The 20583-nt window shown below is 30.7% G+C and overlaps 1 protein-coding gene across 1 annotated transcript in view; it reads left to right on the top strand.

Annotated features, from left to right (window-relative positions):
* LOC129959942 (protein unc-13 homolog D-like) overlaps positions 1 to 20583 on the top strand; it is a 277136-nt gene that overhangs the window by 128750 nt on the left and 127803 nt on the right. The window contains exons 5-7 of the mRNA XM_056072858.1: positions 3048 to 3114; positions 7232 to 7496; positions 7746 to 7790. Of these exons, the coding sequence (XP_055928833.1) occupies positions 3048 to 3114; positions 7232 to 7496; positions 7746 to 7790 (377 nt within the window). The remainder of the gene's footprint in view (positions 1 to 3047; positions 3115 to 7231; positions 7497 to 7745; positions 7791 to 20583) is intronic.

Below are 20583 nucleotides of genomic sequence, written 5' to 3'. Positions count from 1 at the left end.
GTGACCTTGCTGCTGAGTCTGGAATAAGAATTTTCAGACAAACAGTATACATACGGCTAGCAGAGAGGGTCCTTTATGCCCGGCGACCAGTTGAGTGCGTTCCTTTGACTGCATCCAACAGAAAAGCCCGGTTGTTGTGGTACCGAACACATCAGTCCTGGGCACAGCAAGAATGGGGGCGTGTTCTTGTCAGTGATGAGTCGAGATTTACCACACAGACTGACACTCGTCGAATCTTCATCTGGAGAGAGGGAGAAAATCGCTATCATCCCTCCTACGTAAAAGAAATCGACAGATTTGATGTCAGAGGAATCCTTCTCTGGGATGGCATAATGTTGTGCAGTCGTACACCACTGCACGTCTTCGATCGGGTACTGTCAACGTACATTGCTATAGGGATGAGATCCTTGAAGCCTATGTGAGGTTGTTCCGGGGTGCTTTTGTCCCAGACTTTATGTTTATGGACGATAACGCGAGTCCACACAGAGCCCAGATCATTGATGATTTTCTTGAGGAAGAGGATATTCGGCGTATGGACTGGTCCTCGATGTCTCCGGAACCCAATCCTATAGAACATGTTTGGGATGGTCTCGGAAGAGCCATTGCACAGCGTAATCCCCCTCCTAATACCCTCCAAGAGTTAAAAGTCACCCTTTTGGAAGAATGGGCTTTGTTGCCCCAAGCATTTATTGACACCCTCATAAACAGTATGAAAGCTCGTTGTGAAGCCTGTATAGCAGTGCAGGGTGGTCATACTCCCTATTAGACAGGTTTTCCCCGAGATAAATGCTTTATCTCTGATTCATGATGTAACACTTTTTGATATAACCTGTTTCTTAATTCCCAATTAAAATCTTTTCCATGTTGTTATGTGTCTATGTTCTTTCTTCCATTATAGTGTACCTCTGTGCCAAATTTCGTGGCAACACAGTGAATAGTTTTTCATTTCTCGCATATTTTATGTTTGTGACCTTAATTTTGGACATGAGTGTAGACGTGTATAAACTTTAGGCAAAATACGTTGAAGGTGTGATATATATAGATTTGGCTTCGAAGCTTACTTTTGAAGTGAGCTAAAATGAACACCTGATATGAAAAATTATTTCTATAAAATTTTAATTCTGTCTTAAAGTTATACCAAAAACTTGTTCTTTAGTATTATCATATTTTTTATGAATCCACTTTTTAATTTTTTTTTTTCTAACATAAGCGACAAGATTAAAATATCTGGGATTTATTTATTTATTTGTCCAGCAATGATTCAAAATGTTGAAAACTAATAAGGATATGATGAAATATAATTCTATCAATTTATATATAATCAGTAAAAATGCATTTCGATGCATTCATTGTTTTGCCTAATAATAAAAAATAAATAAACGTAAATAGTTTATTTAAAAAAATTGTTCTTTTCTTTAAAAAGATAATGATGAATATTTTTATACCAAAAAAGGATTTGTTTTTTGTTTTCAAAATTGCTAAATATAAAACATCCTAATGTTAATGTTAAAAAATGTTAACATTTTTGCATTTTATTTACATCAACAAAGCATCTAAAATATTAACATTTACATACATTAAAAATGCCTGCATAATATTTTTTTCTTCAAAATTTCTAAATATAAAAACCCTCATGTTAATGTTAAAATTTTTAACCTCTAAAATGTTACCCTCATGTTAGTGTACGAATAGTCAATTTAGAACTCATTTAAAAATGACAGTGCAGAGAATACGTCAACGTAATTACTGGCATACAAACATCATTCGTGGACTGCATGGACAGAAACTATCAGGTCATTATGAATGTCTAGAATTTTACAACTGGGCCCCACTACAGAAGGAATTAAATCTTTTTTAATCAGAAACAAACAACATTTGAACAAAAGAACGTCGCTTTAATCGAAATGAAAGCAACAATCGTTAAAATGATCACTTTTCGAACGAAACTTCTCGATTGGTCCCATTTTGTACAATATTTTACTGAATGGTGAACGATATGTTTAGTTATTTTTTAATGGCATTATGTTTGAACTGTTTGACCTTCGACAGTACTTTTACAATAATCACAAATAGATGGTGCTCCATCTCATCATATGTCAGCTGTAAGACGATAGTTGATGCTTGATGGATTGGCTTACAAGGAACTATTGAAATTCCAAATTAAGACATGTCATCGGAGTGGGGGCAGCTCGACCCCACAACCTTTTTTTTTACCCACCAGGGAACGAAATGCTGATTACTTATATGACAACTTCTCATCCCCATGTTTGAGGTGCCCATAATTTGATTGCAATTAACAAAAAGAAACAACTTAAACAAATTGATTTGAAGTTATGAATGGGTAGAAATCAGAGAAGAAACTTGTCAAAAATTAGTGCAATCAGTACACTAACTGCAGCAAAGGATATACATATAAAATATTAGCAGTATTTTATGATGTTAAATATTTCCTAGATTTTTATCTTCATTGTTAATCTGTAAATACTTTTTTAAAAAATACAAATGCCCATTTTTTTAAAATTTTTTATATTTTTTTAAATATGAATATCAAGTCAGATATTTGTTTGCTAGTATATTTATATTTTTCATTTATAATTCACTATTTATTATTTTTGTTAAGAATAAAATGACTTGTTGTGTAAATGATTTTATTCCCTCAATCTCTGTCACATGTTTAACTGAATTCAGCGAATCTTCGTTATCTCGAATGCTTTTGAAGCCGAACATATTTTTTTTCTCTTTTGAATTTCCTTACAACATTAAGTTCAATTCAAAGAGTTTTGAAACGTGGAGATTCGTTAAAATTTCGAGTTCTGGCGATTACAATACTTTCTCCATAGTTCATTTACAAAGTACATTCATTTACAAAGTACATAGTTACAAAAATGCAGCCATTTTGAAAAAATTTAGCTGTTATTGAGCAGTGAAAAATATATCTTCTAAATTTCTTTCATAAATTACATTGCTAATTTTAGCATTCTATTTTCTTAATTTTATTTAAACTGAAAAATATCAGGAAATAATGATTAACACGTGTCATTTTACAGCCACGAATTCCCGTTCTACATGTAACAGTGAATGGAGCCCGCGACCTTGAACCGAGGGGTATATACGGTAAGTAGAAATTTTGTTTTTTTAAAACTCCATGAAATAAGTGACAATTTAATAAAAAAATTTATAAACAAAGGAACTGTTTTTCACATTCAAAGTTACGCTTTTCAAGCAAGATGTATATAAATTATGGGAAATGTGTCAGTCATGTCAAAGTCAGTACAGCACTTTTGAACTGAATCCTTCAGAAATATTAGATTTAGAATAAGATCAACTTTTGGAGCAAATAATGCTGACCTTTAGATTACAGATTGAGGAAAACTCCACACGTATTTGGCCGCAGTGGCCTTGTGTTAAGGTCTAGGCTTCGTAACCGGAGGGTATCAGGCTCGAGACCCAATTTCACCTAAGAATCGTCGTGTAAGAGGGTCTGATGCACGTTAAATCCGTCATCATCACAATTTAACAGTTAATACTCACAATTTAACATATATATTAGTTGGAAGAAAAATGGCACAGAAATAAAATGAAAATTTTAAAAAATTTGGTATTAATATATATAAATATAATTTTGATACATTAATAATTAGTTATCGATAATACTAAAAGATGTATTCTTATCAAACTAATTATAATGTAATATAATAAGACAAGCAAAAAATCAATTCAATAAACAGACTCGATTCCCCAATATTTGAACGAAATTATTTTTATACAAAACTTATCAGAAAACAGTGAAATTGCAAAAGATTTCAGAAAATTCTGAGAAATTATTGATTTTAATACTATTAAAATATTTTTGATAATAAAGTTATGCGAAAAAATACAGTTGAAAGGACATGCCCAGGTAAAAATATTATCAAAGTAAAAGAATAATTCTAAGAAAAGATTAAATGATTAGATTTTATTATAGTGTCGTCTTTAAAATTTGATATAGAAATTCAAAATTTTATCAGTGAATCATCTTATTTGCTATTCGTTCTGCGAACTATTTAATCAAACATTTTCGCAACTCATTCTGATTTTTGTTTAATGAAATTTCAACATGAAAACTATGCTACATTGGTGAAGATGGTTTTCGTCATAACCTCCTAGAAAATCCGTTTTAACTATTTTAAAATAGCTTCTGATGAAAAATATGCTAATTAAATATCAACTGTTTAAGTTTTTTAGGATATTCTACTTGGTTTTTAATAAGTAATCATCCAATGAAATCTCTTTTGAATTCTAGTTTCCACTCTGGATGGGATTCTCAGAAGGTTCTCTTTAAATTTCATTCTCTTTAGATTTTTCGAGAGATTCTTGTTAAATTTCATTCCCAGTAAATTTCTTGGGAAGCTAATGTTTAATTTCATTCTCAGGAACTTCTTGATTGAGAAATCTTTTAAAAGAAGAAAAAGAAGAAATGTCTTGTGAAAGATGAACATGATATGAAAATAAATATAAGGAGAGACGGTCCGTTATTCCGTTATGATTTATGTATATTTAAATACAACATTAAATCAAATTACACATTTTTTAAAGACTTTAACACTTGAAAATTATGACATATGAAGAATTCAAATACTTTTTTGATGGGCTATACAGACATACAGGGTGGTTATAATTAAAGGGACCCTACGCAGACTTATGAATAGACAGTTCTGGTTAACATATTTTGTTGAAATTCGGTATAAACGTCATTTTGAACCATGGGGAAATTAATCTGCAGTAAAAATCAATAGTTCAAATTTTGAGGACCAGATGAAAAGATGGAGCATAAAGGACGAACAAATGCAAATTTGAATCCCAAAACTTTATTTAATTGCATTATTTGCTCAAAGTTCATTCCATTTGTATCAATCACATGTTCAAAGCTTGTTATAGTTTTTTTCAAACAGCAACGCGAAATGTTTCTTGAAGAGTTGCATCAACATGGAGTGTTATTCTTGTTTCCAATTCAAGGAGAGTCCGTATGCTTTCTCCATGGCTGTGGGTCTTTCAGAAAACCCACAACCAGAAATTACTGAGATTGCAGTTTGGAAAATGAAGCGGCCAGATCGTCAGAAAATCTCTCAAAATTACCCGATAATCTACAAATACGGGATGTTTCAGCATTTTGCATGAAGACAATAGTCCGTAATCATAGGCTTCTTGCAAGGCAGAAATGATTTGCCACTGTAGAAGTTTGCAATAATGGGCACTTGAAATGAAACACCTTTAAGCTCTTTAGTAGTGCTCTGCTTAGTGAAAAAGAAGACAAGAATAAAACCAGCAACACAGTATAGAAACGTAATCAGAATCCAGAGACTGTTGCCCATGCCCAACGCTAGAACATGTAGTGCGACATATGCGATAGCTTTGAGTGTTCGCTACTCCATCTGGAAAGCGTTCATCTAATGACACAATGCTCCAAGGCCATGCACTATCTTAGTATATTCTTATCACAAACCGGGGAAGCAAAATTAATGCATTGTTCTGCGTCTTGAGGTTCCATTTTGCATTGCTTGGACCTTGCACGAGTACCACTTTAAAATGGGTCGCAGAGTCTTTCCTACCGAAGGCTTATAGAGATATGACTCATAGGACATAGCTCGAGCACTTCTCGAAGATTATTAGGAACAGGATGTACTTTCAACCATAGCAATAGCGATTTCTTCCCTACTTTCATCTGAAATCCGTTTCTGTCTTCTTCCTGGCAGCACACCCAACTCCTCAGTCTCTTCAAATTTAGTAATCCTCTTTTTTAATCCATTCTTTTTTAGCAAGTTTTTCAAACAACGATATTCTAAATGAGTGTCTAAGCCATTACTGCAGTTCTCATAAAACAACTTGACCATTAAAGGTCAATCTTGCTTCTCTAAAGACATGGCAAAGAATTAATTTTATGACACTAATTACTGGCCAATTCAACGTTTCAAACGTTTCTAATTTGCATAGCGGCATTTCTTCATTGTATGTAAAGTGCCAATTAGTAGTCAAAATTTAAACTATAATATTCTAAAGTTTTCTTTTCCTTATGGTCCATCTGAAGCATAAACGAAATTTCAAAGAAATGCAGCAACCAGAAGGGGTTCTACTTGGGTCTGAATAGGATTTTTTTAATTATAACCACCCTGTACTTTAGAGAATATGAGAATAAGCATTTTTTCTCGCAGTAACATACGAAATGAGTTTTATATAACTTTGATTTGTACATAGCCTTAAAAATCAAAACATTATATGTTCTAGGATATCATTCTAATTATCATCCAAAGTTTTCCGAGATTTTTTGTTTCACAACAAAAAATTCTTGTTTTGAAAGATTTATCAGAAAATGCCACGTAACTTCAATAATATGCTACTGAATGCAATTGGTGTCTTATCATGCCAATGATGCCGTTAAAATTGTCGAATATATAACAAATTTTTAAACTGCTATTTTAAAAATTTGAAGTTTATTGTAATTTCAGAATTCTTTAAACTTCTTAAATTCAGTATCAAATATGTAAATGATTCCTTTTCAAAATTTAGTATACAATGTAATTCATAATAAGTATTTAACGAACAACGATCCAAAGATACGATTTATTCGGAGACTAGAAGGAAACTCAAAGTATATTCATCAATGGTTTCAAACGTTTGATGTCATCTTTTTATCTCAACTCCAGAATGTGCATTCTTTTTCGGGTTTTATCCAGCATGCTTCACATATAATAAACTACTTATTAAATTTGTAGCTTGTGGCAAATGAATTAATGGGTAGATTTTCACTGATTTCATTCAAAACAGTAACTAATTCTCTTAAAATATCACTGTGACACGGGTCACTTCTTTTTTTTCTTTTCTGCGCCAACACGCATTTTATTTTGACAAACATCAGACACCATCTAGGTAAGCTCTTGGTAATGCGAAGATTCTCCAGTGAAATTTTCTCTGCTCTTTTTGGAAAGAAAAAAAAAACGATGTCTTTTAAATCCTACCTTTCAAACTGTCTTGTAGTGAAGGGGCAGTCGATTTTAACTATGACAGCATGCATGTGCATCTCTTAGAACTGCGCTTGCTCCATGACGGAAGAAATTTTGAGCTTCCTCCTATTACATTCTGCAAATCGTATCATTAAGTAGTTATAACCATTCTTAACAGACATAATCATTTTGAATGAACTTTCATTATATTAAAAGATCTTCATGTAAATCTTCATTGATCTTTTTTTCTATAGGTGCTCCCAACCCATATTGTATGCTAGGAATCCAACCTGTTAGGAATCCAATTCGCCAAAACATTAATGTAGGGGCAAGCACAAGCAGCGGCAGTTCTAGTGGCAGTAGTGGACTGCGTACTTTGAGGAGATTGGGTGCTTCTCTACGGAGGAAAGATCGAAGTCAGAAAGTAGAGCTGATTGACCCAATTCCAGCCAAACAGGTCGAGACGACAAAAGTTAAAAGGGCAACGACAACTCCATCATGGTGTGAAACTTTTGAATTGTAAGTTGGCTTGAATCTATTCGTAATTGCATTGTTGACCAAAAGAAGTTTATTACCACTTTTTATGTACTCAGCTGACCAAATTAATTTAATTTTAATTAGGTAATGCACAATTTGCAGATTATTACTGTCTTAAACTCAGTAATAGAACGTTTTCATGCACGGATGTCTCACTATTTCAAATAGCATATTTAAAGCATTTTTTTTTTCTTTCATTAAACATGCTGTTTATAATTTATTCTTTTGCAGAGACCTTGAAGACACACGCACTGATCGGTTCCATTTGGATATTTGGTAAGTTTTTTATTGCAATTTTGAATGTGTGTGCTTATATGTGTGTGTGTTGATCAGGGCTATTTAAACTATTAGCTGAGGATTCCTTTCAAATAATGCTAAGGCAACGGATAAGCAGAAATATCAAAGATTCTTGAAAACCAATACACTTTGTCAAAGTTTGATATCTTTAGTTTTTAGCACCTTAAATGTCAACTATATCAACTGTTGCTGCTTTCTTTGCATTTCTAAGCAGTTTGGTAATTGTAGATTCGTAGAATAATGAATACTCTGAAATTTTATTCACATTTCGCATATTGCACAGATAAATACTTAGTAGTAGGAGTAGATAAAATCAGCTGAAAATTAAGTTATGAGTTACTATAACTTTTTATAATTATAAATATATTTTTGATAAACGAATCTTACAATGAGAAAAGTGACTATAACCCCATTCCTACTGAGCCCTCGGGGCAGTGGTGGCCTGGTGATAAGATCTCGGCTTCGAAGCTAGAGGGTTACATTTTCGAGATCCGATTCCACCAAAGAACCATCGTCTGTTGCATGCTAAATTCACTGATTTTGGAGAGGGGATGCCAGCTCATGTGTCGTCCTCGTTATCTGATGGAGGTTCAGAATTACGATATCCGTCTCAAAATAGCCCTAGTGTTGCTTTAAAATAGGAAGTTAATATAACTTGAATGAACCTGTTGAGCCCTCGCAGGTGTAGGAAAGAAAGTTTCCTTTCATCTCTGCTTTTAGTTTTTCAGTATTCGCATTTGGCAGTTCATCGACGGGCGTTTTCATCTTGCTGCAGTCTGCAAATGACAGACAATTAATACAATTTTTTTTAAAGTTACGAAATCTGTATAAGAAATATTTAAATAAAGGAAAAACATTAAGTTTTCTGAACTCATAAAACATTTTGAAACTTTCAAAATAACCTTGGAACAGGAGTCAGATTGGCTCCATGTTTTCTATGAAAGGTCACAAAGGTGACGTGTCCATTCCATTGTTGAAGGTAAAATTGTGAATTTCATACTATTTAGGATGTAACACATTTTATTAATAAAGGATTTATCTGCAGCTTTGCTGGATAGAAAAAAAATTGGGTGTTTTTTTAATTCCAAAAATCTAAAAAAAAATTAATTTTTGAAAAAGAACTTACAAAAAAAGGGCAAGGACTGAAAAAAAGTTTAATAAGTCTTGGTACCGATAGAAAACCCGTAGATAGAGAATGTAGAGTAGCTGTATATATTTTAGAGTAGCAGAACTTTGAAATGATAACCATATATGATTTTTTTTTGCAGATGCAATAAATTGCATTTCTCGCCAGGAGATGTATCATAACGTAGAATTACTCGAAACAGAATTTGATGCTTAATTTAATTTAACAAAAAAAGAAATACTGAGTAGAACAACTTCATCTTACTGATAATAATAAAAATTGTCAATAAATATATTACATCAGAATCACCTACTTTCAAATTAATTTTATTTGTTTTATTGTTAATTGGCCGCCTTTGAGAACCAGATGGTCTTTGGCAACATTATTCGTCGATAATTGCAATTAATTCTTTTATGATAGTCACGATTCCTTCAACAAAACATTTTTAATCATTAAATTGTGGCAGACATTAAAGCACCTTTATATTAATAACCTTACACATATTTGGTCTCTTGGGGAACTGAACCTTCTTAATGGAATAAAGTCGCATGACGCAATTTCATATGCGCACTGTGGAAGGTATAAGGATATGAACTCTCCGCAAAATGATATTGCCGGTGTACCTAAAGAAGATTTAAGCGTTGAAAATATCGCTCATCGATTTTGGGGAATTCTAATGTTGTTGTTACATATGGCACTTGCCATAGACAAGCCCGCTGACAAAGACAGCGATTTAAACCGAGTTTGTGCAGTAGCTTCTGAGGGTAAAGGCCTCTATGCACCCGAGGGCAGAAATCTGACTTCTAACTCATTTGAAGATGGCCCTCACACACTTGCTTGCACAAGCTCTTTTTGCGGGGGAGGGGGGGGCGCTCTTTCACACACCTCACAGATAGAACACAGGGTAAGATAATAAGACGTTTTTTGAGTGGACACACCAAATTCCTCACCTTCCAACACGGACGGAGGATCTTTGCTGAATGTCCTTGATGCAAGGCAGATCATATTTTTAAATGTTTAAATGTTACGATTTTTGAGATTTTAAAGGATTCGCTATTGTTTTTGGACTTTTTAGAGATCTTTGGTTTCATAGAGGTGGTATAGCTCAGCTATACCACCTGGGATTAGAAACAACAACATCCACATAGGGTAAAGAACAACCATGCCCGCGCAGGACTCCAACCAGATACGCCCAGATCACGGGGAAGACGCGCTATTCCTAGGCCAGGATGCCGGCGGGAATTCTAATGTGGATTGATAAAAGATTATTTTCTGTTACTTTCAAACTACATGTATTTTTTATCCCTTGAATATTGTTACAAATCAGTCATTTTGCTACCCGGCACGAATAGTGTCATCCTGGAAAAAAACCGTTGAAACCTTTGTAAGATCTGTATTGTGCGTGCTGAGCTTGGCGACCATTTGGCGACTTGGCGATGAATTTGGCGAGTTTGGCGACTAAATGGATAATACCGGAAAGTTCGAGAAGTTTCACGATCCATCCAGTAATAACGCCCTGATTGGTCTGAAGATTCTCGCCCCGCCTCCCGGAGCTATACAAAACGGGCACTCGGAAACTGCAGTGGAAGAAGTTGTGTGGATCGGCGGAAGTGTGTGTATGGTCAGAAGTGGTGTGTGAGAGCAGTCGGAGTCGCCGACACGTAGAGAAAATGGAGGATTAGACAGCAAGAAAGCTGCTGAACTATAGCGAGTAAATGCGCTGCATTATTACGATTAATTTGCGATATTTGTAGAAGAAAATTTCGTAACAATATTGATGAAACTGTGCATAATCTATTTTCCATATATTCCTTGTAATTAATAGCTTGTTTCCGTCTCAACAGCACCGAATCTATCCTATCAGTTACTTTGTTTTACAAAATTCATCTTCGCATGCCTTCCACAGTCTCTACATGAAATTTAATGTCATTCCGTTCTTTAATTTGATCTGCAAATGTCTTCAAACAGCGGTAGTTAGTTTATATCAAACTTTTATATTTAATAATGCAGGAACGTGTATGATAAAAATTCCCTTTCTTATTATTAATTATCCTCCCAAGCATTTAGACATTGTAAGTGATTTAATTTATAACTTTTACACGAATATTTCATTCCACAATTACTATAGACACTAAATATAAAAGTTACCCTCATTTTTGCTACTTCAGCAGCTTTACCGAAGTTCGGGAATCGCGATTCGTAAATTTACGTACATGTACTTTTATTGTATTTAAAGCAGAATGTATCTTAATTGAAGTAATTTATCATTAAAAATAAGAAGAATAAAAAAGAATTTATTACAAGAATATGATAACCATTAAAATTCAAGCGTGAAAAATAATTACCATATAAACCTCTTAAGGACTTATATTAACTAAAATTACCTTATTCTCATTGATTGATAAAGAAAATATTCCCTTCTTGTAGCTCCTCCAGTCTAATTGCAGCAGAAAAGTGTTCTAAATTTAATAATGATACCAGCATTTCCTTAAAATGATTCTTACCTTGACGTTCAAGGCACATAAATTTTGAATATTGTGATTTCTTTTTATATTGGAAAAAATTCATCCTAACTTGTTTTTGTTTAATGTGAATAACGTTCAAAGTTCTTTCTCTTAATTAAGTGGGTGATTTTTGCATTGATTCGGGAATTAATTTCAAATAAAAAAGCAATTTATTGAAGAAATGTTCTTCTACCTTACATTGCTTTTTGTAATTTAACCTAAGTACAAAAACTGATATTAATTTTTGCTCTTTTAATCATTAAAATGACCTGGTGATAAGTTTTCGGCTTCGAGATTGGAAGGTTTCATCGAAAAAATACCGTATTAGCTGGTTTAGTGTATGTTTAGTCCCCAAATGCCCTATTTGGTGTGGATATTTGGAAATTGAGGTACCGCCCTTGACATTGTCTTCATCATCTAACGACGGCTCAAAATGAAAAGATCCGTCTTGAAACTAAACGTAAATGTAGCTTAACTATACTAAAACTTGAAACCTTTTTTTTAAAAAAACATTTCATCTATAAATGTGGTTCTAACATTTCTGAGTTAAAATATAACTACAAACTACGTTAAACGGTTAGCAAAAGCTTATTTTACAAATGCAAATGAAAAAAAAAAAACACCTCTAAACTGGTAAATGCAATGAAATCTATCAAATCGGATCTTTCTTCGCTTTAAATTAAAATCGCAGTGCAAGAATAACTTGATGCATTTTAGATGACAGTGGCAAAATCTTTTCTTTTACCTTTTTGAGAAAAATTGAAACTGAATTATTAATTATTCAATATCAATTCAGATTATAATACGCATCAACAACAATTAAAAATGATTACTGAAGTAAAACCAGAATCCTAATTTGTACTAAAACTTGAAACATTTTTTTTAAAAACAATTCATCTATAAAGGTGGTTCTAACATTTCTGAGTAAAAATATAACTACAAACTACGTTAAACGGTTAGCAAAAGCTTATTTTACAAATGCAAATGAAAAAAAAAACACACCTCTAAACTGGTAAATGCAATGAAATCTATCAAATCGGATCTTTCTTCGCTTTAAATTAAAATCGCAGTGCAAGAATAACTTGATGCATTTTAGATGACAGTGGCAAAATCTTTTCTCTTACCTTTTTGAGAAAAATTGAAACTGAATTCCTAATTATTCAATATCAATTCAGATTATAATACGCATCAACAACAATAAAAAATGATTACTGAAGTTAAACCAGAATCCTAATTTGTTCTAAAATCAAAGATTAACATGGTCATACCATTAAAATTAATAATTACTAATAATTTTCTTCTACTTAAATATCCTTTCATTTCCTAAAAAGGGAAGAATATATTAATTAGCGTGTATATATATATATAATATTTGGAATTGAATCCCAATTATCTTTAATGCTGAGGCGAAAATATACTTCATAAATATTTTTAATATAAGCAGAAATTTTATACTAATCTCTAAAAATTTACAATAATTAGTAATTATTTTTCCTCAAAGAATCATAATTTTTTAATTATTTATTTCCTCATAAGCAAATTTCATTCAATGGCCACTAAGCATTTCTATTGATTTTTCTTCTTTTTATTCAAACTGTAAGAAATAAATAACGGGTACATAAATAATATTAATTATTTTGATTTTAAAAAAGGTCTTTACTCTTATAATGCGACACAAAATTTGCATTCGTAAAAACATCATAATCAAGGATTCTAGAAATTCAATTCTAAATTTTTATTAATTTAGGATGAGAGGATGAGATTTGGAATTAAAAAGTCTCCTCATTAATATACTATAAATAAATAAAAATTCGGAAGCTTTTGCAATATTTTTAAAAATTCAAGAAATTAAACATTATTAGAGCCCAAAAATCACTAAAATAATTTATTCCATAAATTATACCGCTGTATATAATATTTCACTCAAATATCTCCATTTAAATTTTCAATTAAAAGAAGATTTAAATATAATGAATGACCTATAATGAAAATATTTCTTCATGAATCATACACCATAGTCTTTATCATTTGATTTGAAAAACAAACAAAATTCATTCCAGTCATATTTTATAAAGCTCTATGAATATTCTATAGGATATTCAAATGTAAAGGTGCTTCGTTACTAACCAAATATCAAAATCTGTTTTATGATGTAAGTTTTGATTTAGAATAAAAAATAATTAAATGAAAACATTCATAATAATTATTACTAAAAAATGAATTTTTTAGCATATAGACGTTACGAAAATGAATTTATTTTTATCTTGAAAAGTTGATTCTCCAAAACTTCTTCAACGTTTCAATAAATGTCTTTTTTAAACCATTCTCCAACTTTTCATTTATCTGAATACTAGCATGATTTTTCTAAAATTTAAAGATTTAACAATCTCACTTGATAGTATTAAAAGAATATCTATGTATTTTCTTCATCCTATTATTATATTCATTTATTTGCAATACTTTTTTTTTCTTATTTTCAAACAATTTTATGATTTTATTGTTCTTGATCCAATGACATCTATCCTAAAAACCAATGAATCTAATAAAAATACAATGTACACAGTATTGGAAATATTTTTATCATTATAATTATTTTCTACTTTTGATAAGAAAAAAAGTTACTTCGTTACTAACCAAATATCAAGATCTCTTTTATCATGTACGTTTTGCCTCAGAATCAAAAATTATTAAATGAAAACATCCGTAAAAATTATTATTAAAGGATTTTAGCACATAGGTGTTACGAAAATGAATTTCTTTTTATCTTGAAAATCAGATCCTCTGAAACTTCTTCAACATTTCAATAAGTATTTTTTATGTCATTTTTCAATTTTTCATTTTCCTAAGTTCCATCATGATTTTCTAAAATTTAAGGATTTAACAATTTCAATTGACAGTATGAAAAGAACATCCATGTACTGAATTCATTTCATTGCAATATTTTTTTTCTATATTTCAAAGAATTTTATTGTTCTTGAATCAATGTCATCTATCCTAAAAACCACTGAATCATAAAAAAAAACTATTTTTTAGTGCACAGAACGTTAGAAATATTTTCATTTCAATTATTTTCTACTTTTAATATGTAAAGAAGTTGCTTCGTTACTAACCAAATATCAATATATGTTTGATCGTGTACGTTTTGATTTAGAATTAAAAATTATTAAATGAATACCTCCATTAAAATTATTATATAAGGGATGAATATTTTATCACATAGGCATTACAAAAATAAATATCTTATCTTGAAAATCAGATTCTCTGAGACTTCTTCAACATTTCAATAAGTTTCTTTTTTATGCATTTTTCGATTTTTCCTTTTTCTTAGTACTATAATAATTTTCTAAATTTCGGATTAACAATCTCATTTGACAGTATGAAAAGAATATTCATTTCTATCTTCATTTCATTATCATATACATTTCCTTGCAATATTTTTATTCACAATTTCAAAGAATTTTGTGGTTTTGTTTTACTAGAATCAATATCATCTCTCTTAAAATCTAATGAATCTAATAAAAACTCTATATTAGTGCACAGAGCGTTCGAAATATTTTCATTTTAATTATTTTCTACTTTTGATATGTAAAGAAGTTGCTTCGTTACTAACCAAATATCAAGATCTATTTTATCATGTACGTTTTGATTTAGAATAAAATATAATTAAATGAAAACATTCATCATAATTATTAGTAAAAAAATTAATTTTTAGCACATAGGCGTTTCGAAAATGAATTTCTTTTTATCTTGAAAAGTTGATTCTCCGAAATTTCTTCAACATTTCAATAAGTGTCTTTTTTAAAACATTCTCCAACTTTTCATTTATCTGAATACTATCATGAATTTTCATTTATCTGAATACTATCATGAAAATTTTGAGATTTAAAGATCTCACTTGATAGTATGAAAATAATATCCATGTATTGTCTTCATTTCATTATTGTGTTCACTTCATTGCAATAATTTTTTTTTCCTCAATTTCAAACAAATCTATGATTCCATTGTTCTTGATCCAATGACATCTAACCTAAAAACCAATGAATCTAATAAAAACTCGCTTTTAGTGTACACAGCGATAGAAATATTTTCATTATAATTATTTTCTACTTTTGATATGTAAAGTAGTTACTTCGTTACTAACCAAATATCAAGATCTGTTTTATTATATACGTTTTGCCTCAGAATCAAAAATTATTAAATGGAAACATCCGTAAAAATTATTATTAAAAGTTTTAGCACATAGGCGTTACAAAAACGAATTTCTTTTTATCTTGAAAATCAGACCCTCTGAAATTTCTTTAACATTTCAATTAGTGTCTTTATTATGCCATTTTTCAATTTTTCATTTATCTTAGTACTATCATGATTTTTTTTAATTTATGGATTTATCAATCTCACTTGACTATATGAAAAGAATATCCATATATTGCCTTTATTTCCTTTTTGTATTCACTTTATTGCAATACTTTTTTTTTCCTATATTTCAAACAATTTTATGATTTAGTTGTTCTTCAACCAATGACATCTATCCCCAAAACCAATGAATCTAACAAAAACTCTGTTTTAGTGCACAGAGCATTAGAAATATTTTCATTTTAATTATTTTCTACTCTTGATATGTAAAGAAATTGCTTCGTTACTACCAAATATATATACGTACAGTATCAAAATCTGTGTGATCATGTACGTTTTCACTTAGAATCAAAAATTATTAAAAGAGAACATCCATAAATATTATTATTAAAAAGATGAATATTTTAGCTTATAGGCGTTGTGAAAATAAATTTCTTTTTATCTTGAAAATCTATTCTCTGAAACTTTTTCAACATTTCAATAAGTGTCTTTTTCCTGCCATTTTTCAACTTTTTATTTTTCTTAGTACTGTCATGATTTAATAAAATTTAAGATTTATTAATCTCGCTTTACAGTATGAAAAGAATATCCATGTATTGTCTTCATTTCATTATTGTATTCACTTCATTGCAATACCTTTTTTCTATATTTCAAACAATTTGATGATTTAGCTGTTCTTGAACCAACGACACCTTTCCTAAAAGCCAATGAATCTAATAAAAAATGTTTTATTGCTCAGAACATTAGAAATATTTTCATTTTATTTATTTTCTACTCTTAAGGATTTATATTCTACATTGGCGAACTCTTGAAAATAATTTTTTCTCAGATTTAATAATTTAAGAATCTCCATTTATATGGAATGAAAAATTGATTAAATTCGTCTAGTAGGTGGTAATTATATATCTAAAATATAAATAATACATTGTTACCACGTATTTACAAGTGTAAGAAATATAAAAAATAGTGTATATTAAGAAGTAAAAAGAAATTTATTGCAAAATTCCTTTTTTTCAAACGTGGGAAGAATCAGGTTATATAAAAGTATATAAAATTCAGCAGAAGCCATTTAATGGATAATTTTTTAATGCGATGAATAAAAACGAAACTTATCCGTTAAAAATAATATTTTTTAAAAAAAGATATAAACGTCTTCGTCTCTAGTAGGCAAACCTTTAAATTCAAATTATTGACGAAACGTATCATACATATATATCTTCTCGAAAAAGAAATACATTTCTTTACGGAGCCGATATTTCTTGTATTTTAAATATTACATTTGCCTAGCAACCAGAATGTTATTAAAATGATCGTCACAAGTAATGACGTCATACAACTATGAATTTAAAAAAAAGAATCGGGAAAAACGATTGAATTCCAAATTATGAATTTGTGGTGTTTTTTCATTGTTTATAAGAAATACTATTGAGTTTCGACAATTGGATCATTTTTGTTTTTGCAAAAGTAATATATAATTCCAGAGCTGATTAATTCTTCTTTAGATGTCTTATGTTTAACTAGCTGGAAATTTTTTCTCACAAATAAGATCTTTTTTTTTATCCTTTTGTGAATTGTTTTTATCAAATTAAAAATGAGACTATTTTTTAAGCTACTGGGAAAATATGAAACTATTTTTTTTTTTTTGCTTAGATATTATGAACAAATCTGACTATAAATTACAGAACCACGCACGAAAATTTCTTATTTCTAGAACACAATTTTTTTACTCACTGTAAATCTTATTACGGCAGTATAAAATTCTTTAATGAAATGTCTGTTATGGCACGCTTTAATTTAACTTGACTAGCTTCATTTTGTAAATGTGAAATTTAGTAGACAATTTTTTCACTATTTTCTTATGTGCTGGAATTCTGAAATTTTCTTACTCTTCTGTATTCTTGATGAAATAGATTATTTTAATACTTTCATGATACAATTTGAATTTCAATTCTTTTAAATAATTAAATTTTGATGCATCTGTATGTGGCTGCGCCCATTAGTGAATATGAGAAAAGAATATTCTAAGAGTCCATGATATTTAAAATAATTAATTGATAAAGACTGAATAGTATAAAAATCTTTTAATGAAATTTGTTATTTATTATTCTACTAAAAGTGTGTATCTAAAAACTATTTTTATCAAATCTGTTCGAATTTTTTCCCTTTTATACAGTAACACATTTCATATTTTGAATTACATTAGCTTTAATTTAAAAGATTTTTGATTCGTATAATAAAAAGAAATCTGTGTGAATAATAGCTCTGACTCATAAATTTATTTGATTTAATAAGGTAATTGGGAAATAGCATTATATTATTTTGCAGATCACATCGGTATCTTGTTCGATAGATTGACGAATCATTTCCACAATATAATATGTTAGTGAATTGACAATGAAAGTGATTCATTTAAAACATGTGTAAACATGGCGTGAGTCAGTATAAGCTGTACTTATAAACAAGTCAAAATACAGACGCGCGCTGGAGTCATTCTCTGCAAGTTGAGGCTGAAACATCGTTTGGAATTTGAAGAATTTTATAGTACAATGGAAATTTATCTGTAAATTGAACTTTCTTGTCTTAAGTAGAGGGAGAAAGTAATTTATTAATGTCTTCCATTTTGATTCTTTATTCTTTTTCATCCTGTTCTAAATGAATAATATCTTACATATTAATCAAAAGAGCCTTTACTATATTATCTTAATCAAAAGATGCTATCAGAGTCACAAATAATCTTGCTTTAGTTTAGTTATATCAACGTCCCGTTTTAGAGCAACACTAGGGCTATTTTGGGAAGAACCTAGTAATTTTGAACCACGGTCAGATGATGAGGACGACACCTGAGCTGGCAGCTCCTCTCCAAACTTCATTACTACACCAGTGGGAGGACATTGGACCCCAACGGATTTAACGTGATAAATAATCCTGAATTTAAACACTTGCAAAGAATAAGAAATCAATTATTTCTATTTCACAGATTACTTTAAATTTTTTTAAATGCAAAAGGGAAATGAACATACCCATACATATGATATATCGAAGCCAAGCATACTCTATTATTCCAAAATATTCCAGACAAATGTTTTGGCTACAAATTAGAAAGATATCGGATTGTTAAGCAATTAAACATTTAAATGGTTGCATATAAGGTGTCCTATATAATAAATGAAAAATACGAAAGGAGCTGAATTATTAATATGAAGCAAAGGTTTCAATTATTAAATTTCTTTAAAAGATAGAAACTGGAAATAGATTTAAAGACTAATAAATTCCATTTTAACTGCACTAATTTCAGGTTCTTTAAGATATTATTTTCTTAAAATTTCTTAAGTTCTCCCAAATTATTCTTATCACAAATAGAAGAGATCAATTTCTTTTAAATCAGCAAAATTAAATAATTTTTCAGTTTGATTTACGCATGAAAAGCTATTTCAAACTGCGATTGCCTGATGGTAAGGTCTCAGCTCTGCGATCAGAGGAGCAAGAATTCGTGACACGACTCCGCCAGAATTTCTTCCTGTATATGGACTGGGTACGCACTAAATATCCATCATGTATTTGATGAACTCCTGCTGCTGCAGCGAGGAAGTATGGAGAGTGAGATGCCGTCCAAGATTTATCCTCATTATCTGTCTGTTATTCAAAGTTGCAACGTTTGCCCAAAATTATCTCGTGTAATTTCATAAAGAGGCATTATTCAAATTAAATAAAATTAAACTAAACGGAAAGATAGATAAGTTTGAAAGCTTTAATTTAAGCAAAATTTCTGCAATGTTTTATACAGGATTTCCATTCTAATAATGGCTAAATAACTAATTTCTGAATCGGTGTAGATAGACAAATACCTCCAATTGGAGATGCTTTAAATGACATGAAGAATCATATTTTATGCTGTCTGAATTAATAAATGTACTTCTGAACAAATTAGAAAATCTAAATTTTTATACAGTGCCCAGTTCTTAAGATATTCATCCCACACCAATTATTTAAACAATAAATTCCCCTCTTCTGCTGATTTAAAGAATTCAAAACTGTAAAAGTTATGACGCTATCGCACATTGACTACTCCGACCCACCCTGAGGTACGCAGATAAATCTGAATGACAGAAATGACTCCACAGAATTGGCAAGAAATGAAGCTGTGTTCGAAGGGCCATCACCGGCCACTGTACAACCCTTCCGTGGATAGAGCTATGACACATTGACTACTGACACCCGCCCTGAGGTACGCAGATAAATCTGAATGACAGAAACGACGCTACAGCATTGGCAGGAACTGAAGCTGCGTTCGAAGGGCCATTACCGGCCACGGTACAACCCTTCCGTGGAGTGAACGTCGGTACGAACAGTTGACCCCACTCCATTTCTGTACTCACTCGGGTGTCTAGAACCAGCCATCATGCTGAAGGCTTCTCATCCTCAAATCTGAGATACCCCCTGGGTGGGATAAGATATAAAGATGTGAATTTCATCATTTAAATCCTATCAACGGCAGTCTCGATCAAAAGTCGCTCTTTAATTGGTTGATCTTCTTTTAGGTATCCATCGCTATTGTCAAAAATCATTTAAAACAGACATTCAAAGCTTCATTACTCGATCAATTTTTGTCGCTGAAAAGTGGGATAATTGGTGGGTATAAAAATGGGTAAAATAACTTATTGGTGTGTCAAGAATATATACTAAATAAGACTAATTGGACAGTATAATTATGTTGATTTCTTAATTTTTTACAGCAAGCATTCATTAACACAGACAACATAAAATATAATTATGTTATTTAAAATATTTT

The sequence above is a fragment of the Argiope bruennichi genome, chromosome X2, assembly GCF_947563725.1.
Source record: "Argiope bruennichi chromosome X2, qqArgBrue1.1, whole genome shotgun sequence".
Taxonomy (NCBI): domain Eukaryota; kingdom Metazoa; phylum Arthropoda; class Arachnida; order Araneae; family Araneidae; genus Argiope; species Argiope bruennichi.
This window is presented reverse-complemented; position numbering and strand designations above follow the sequence as displayed.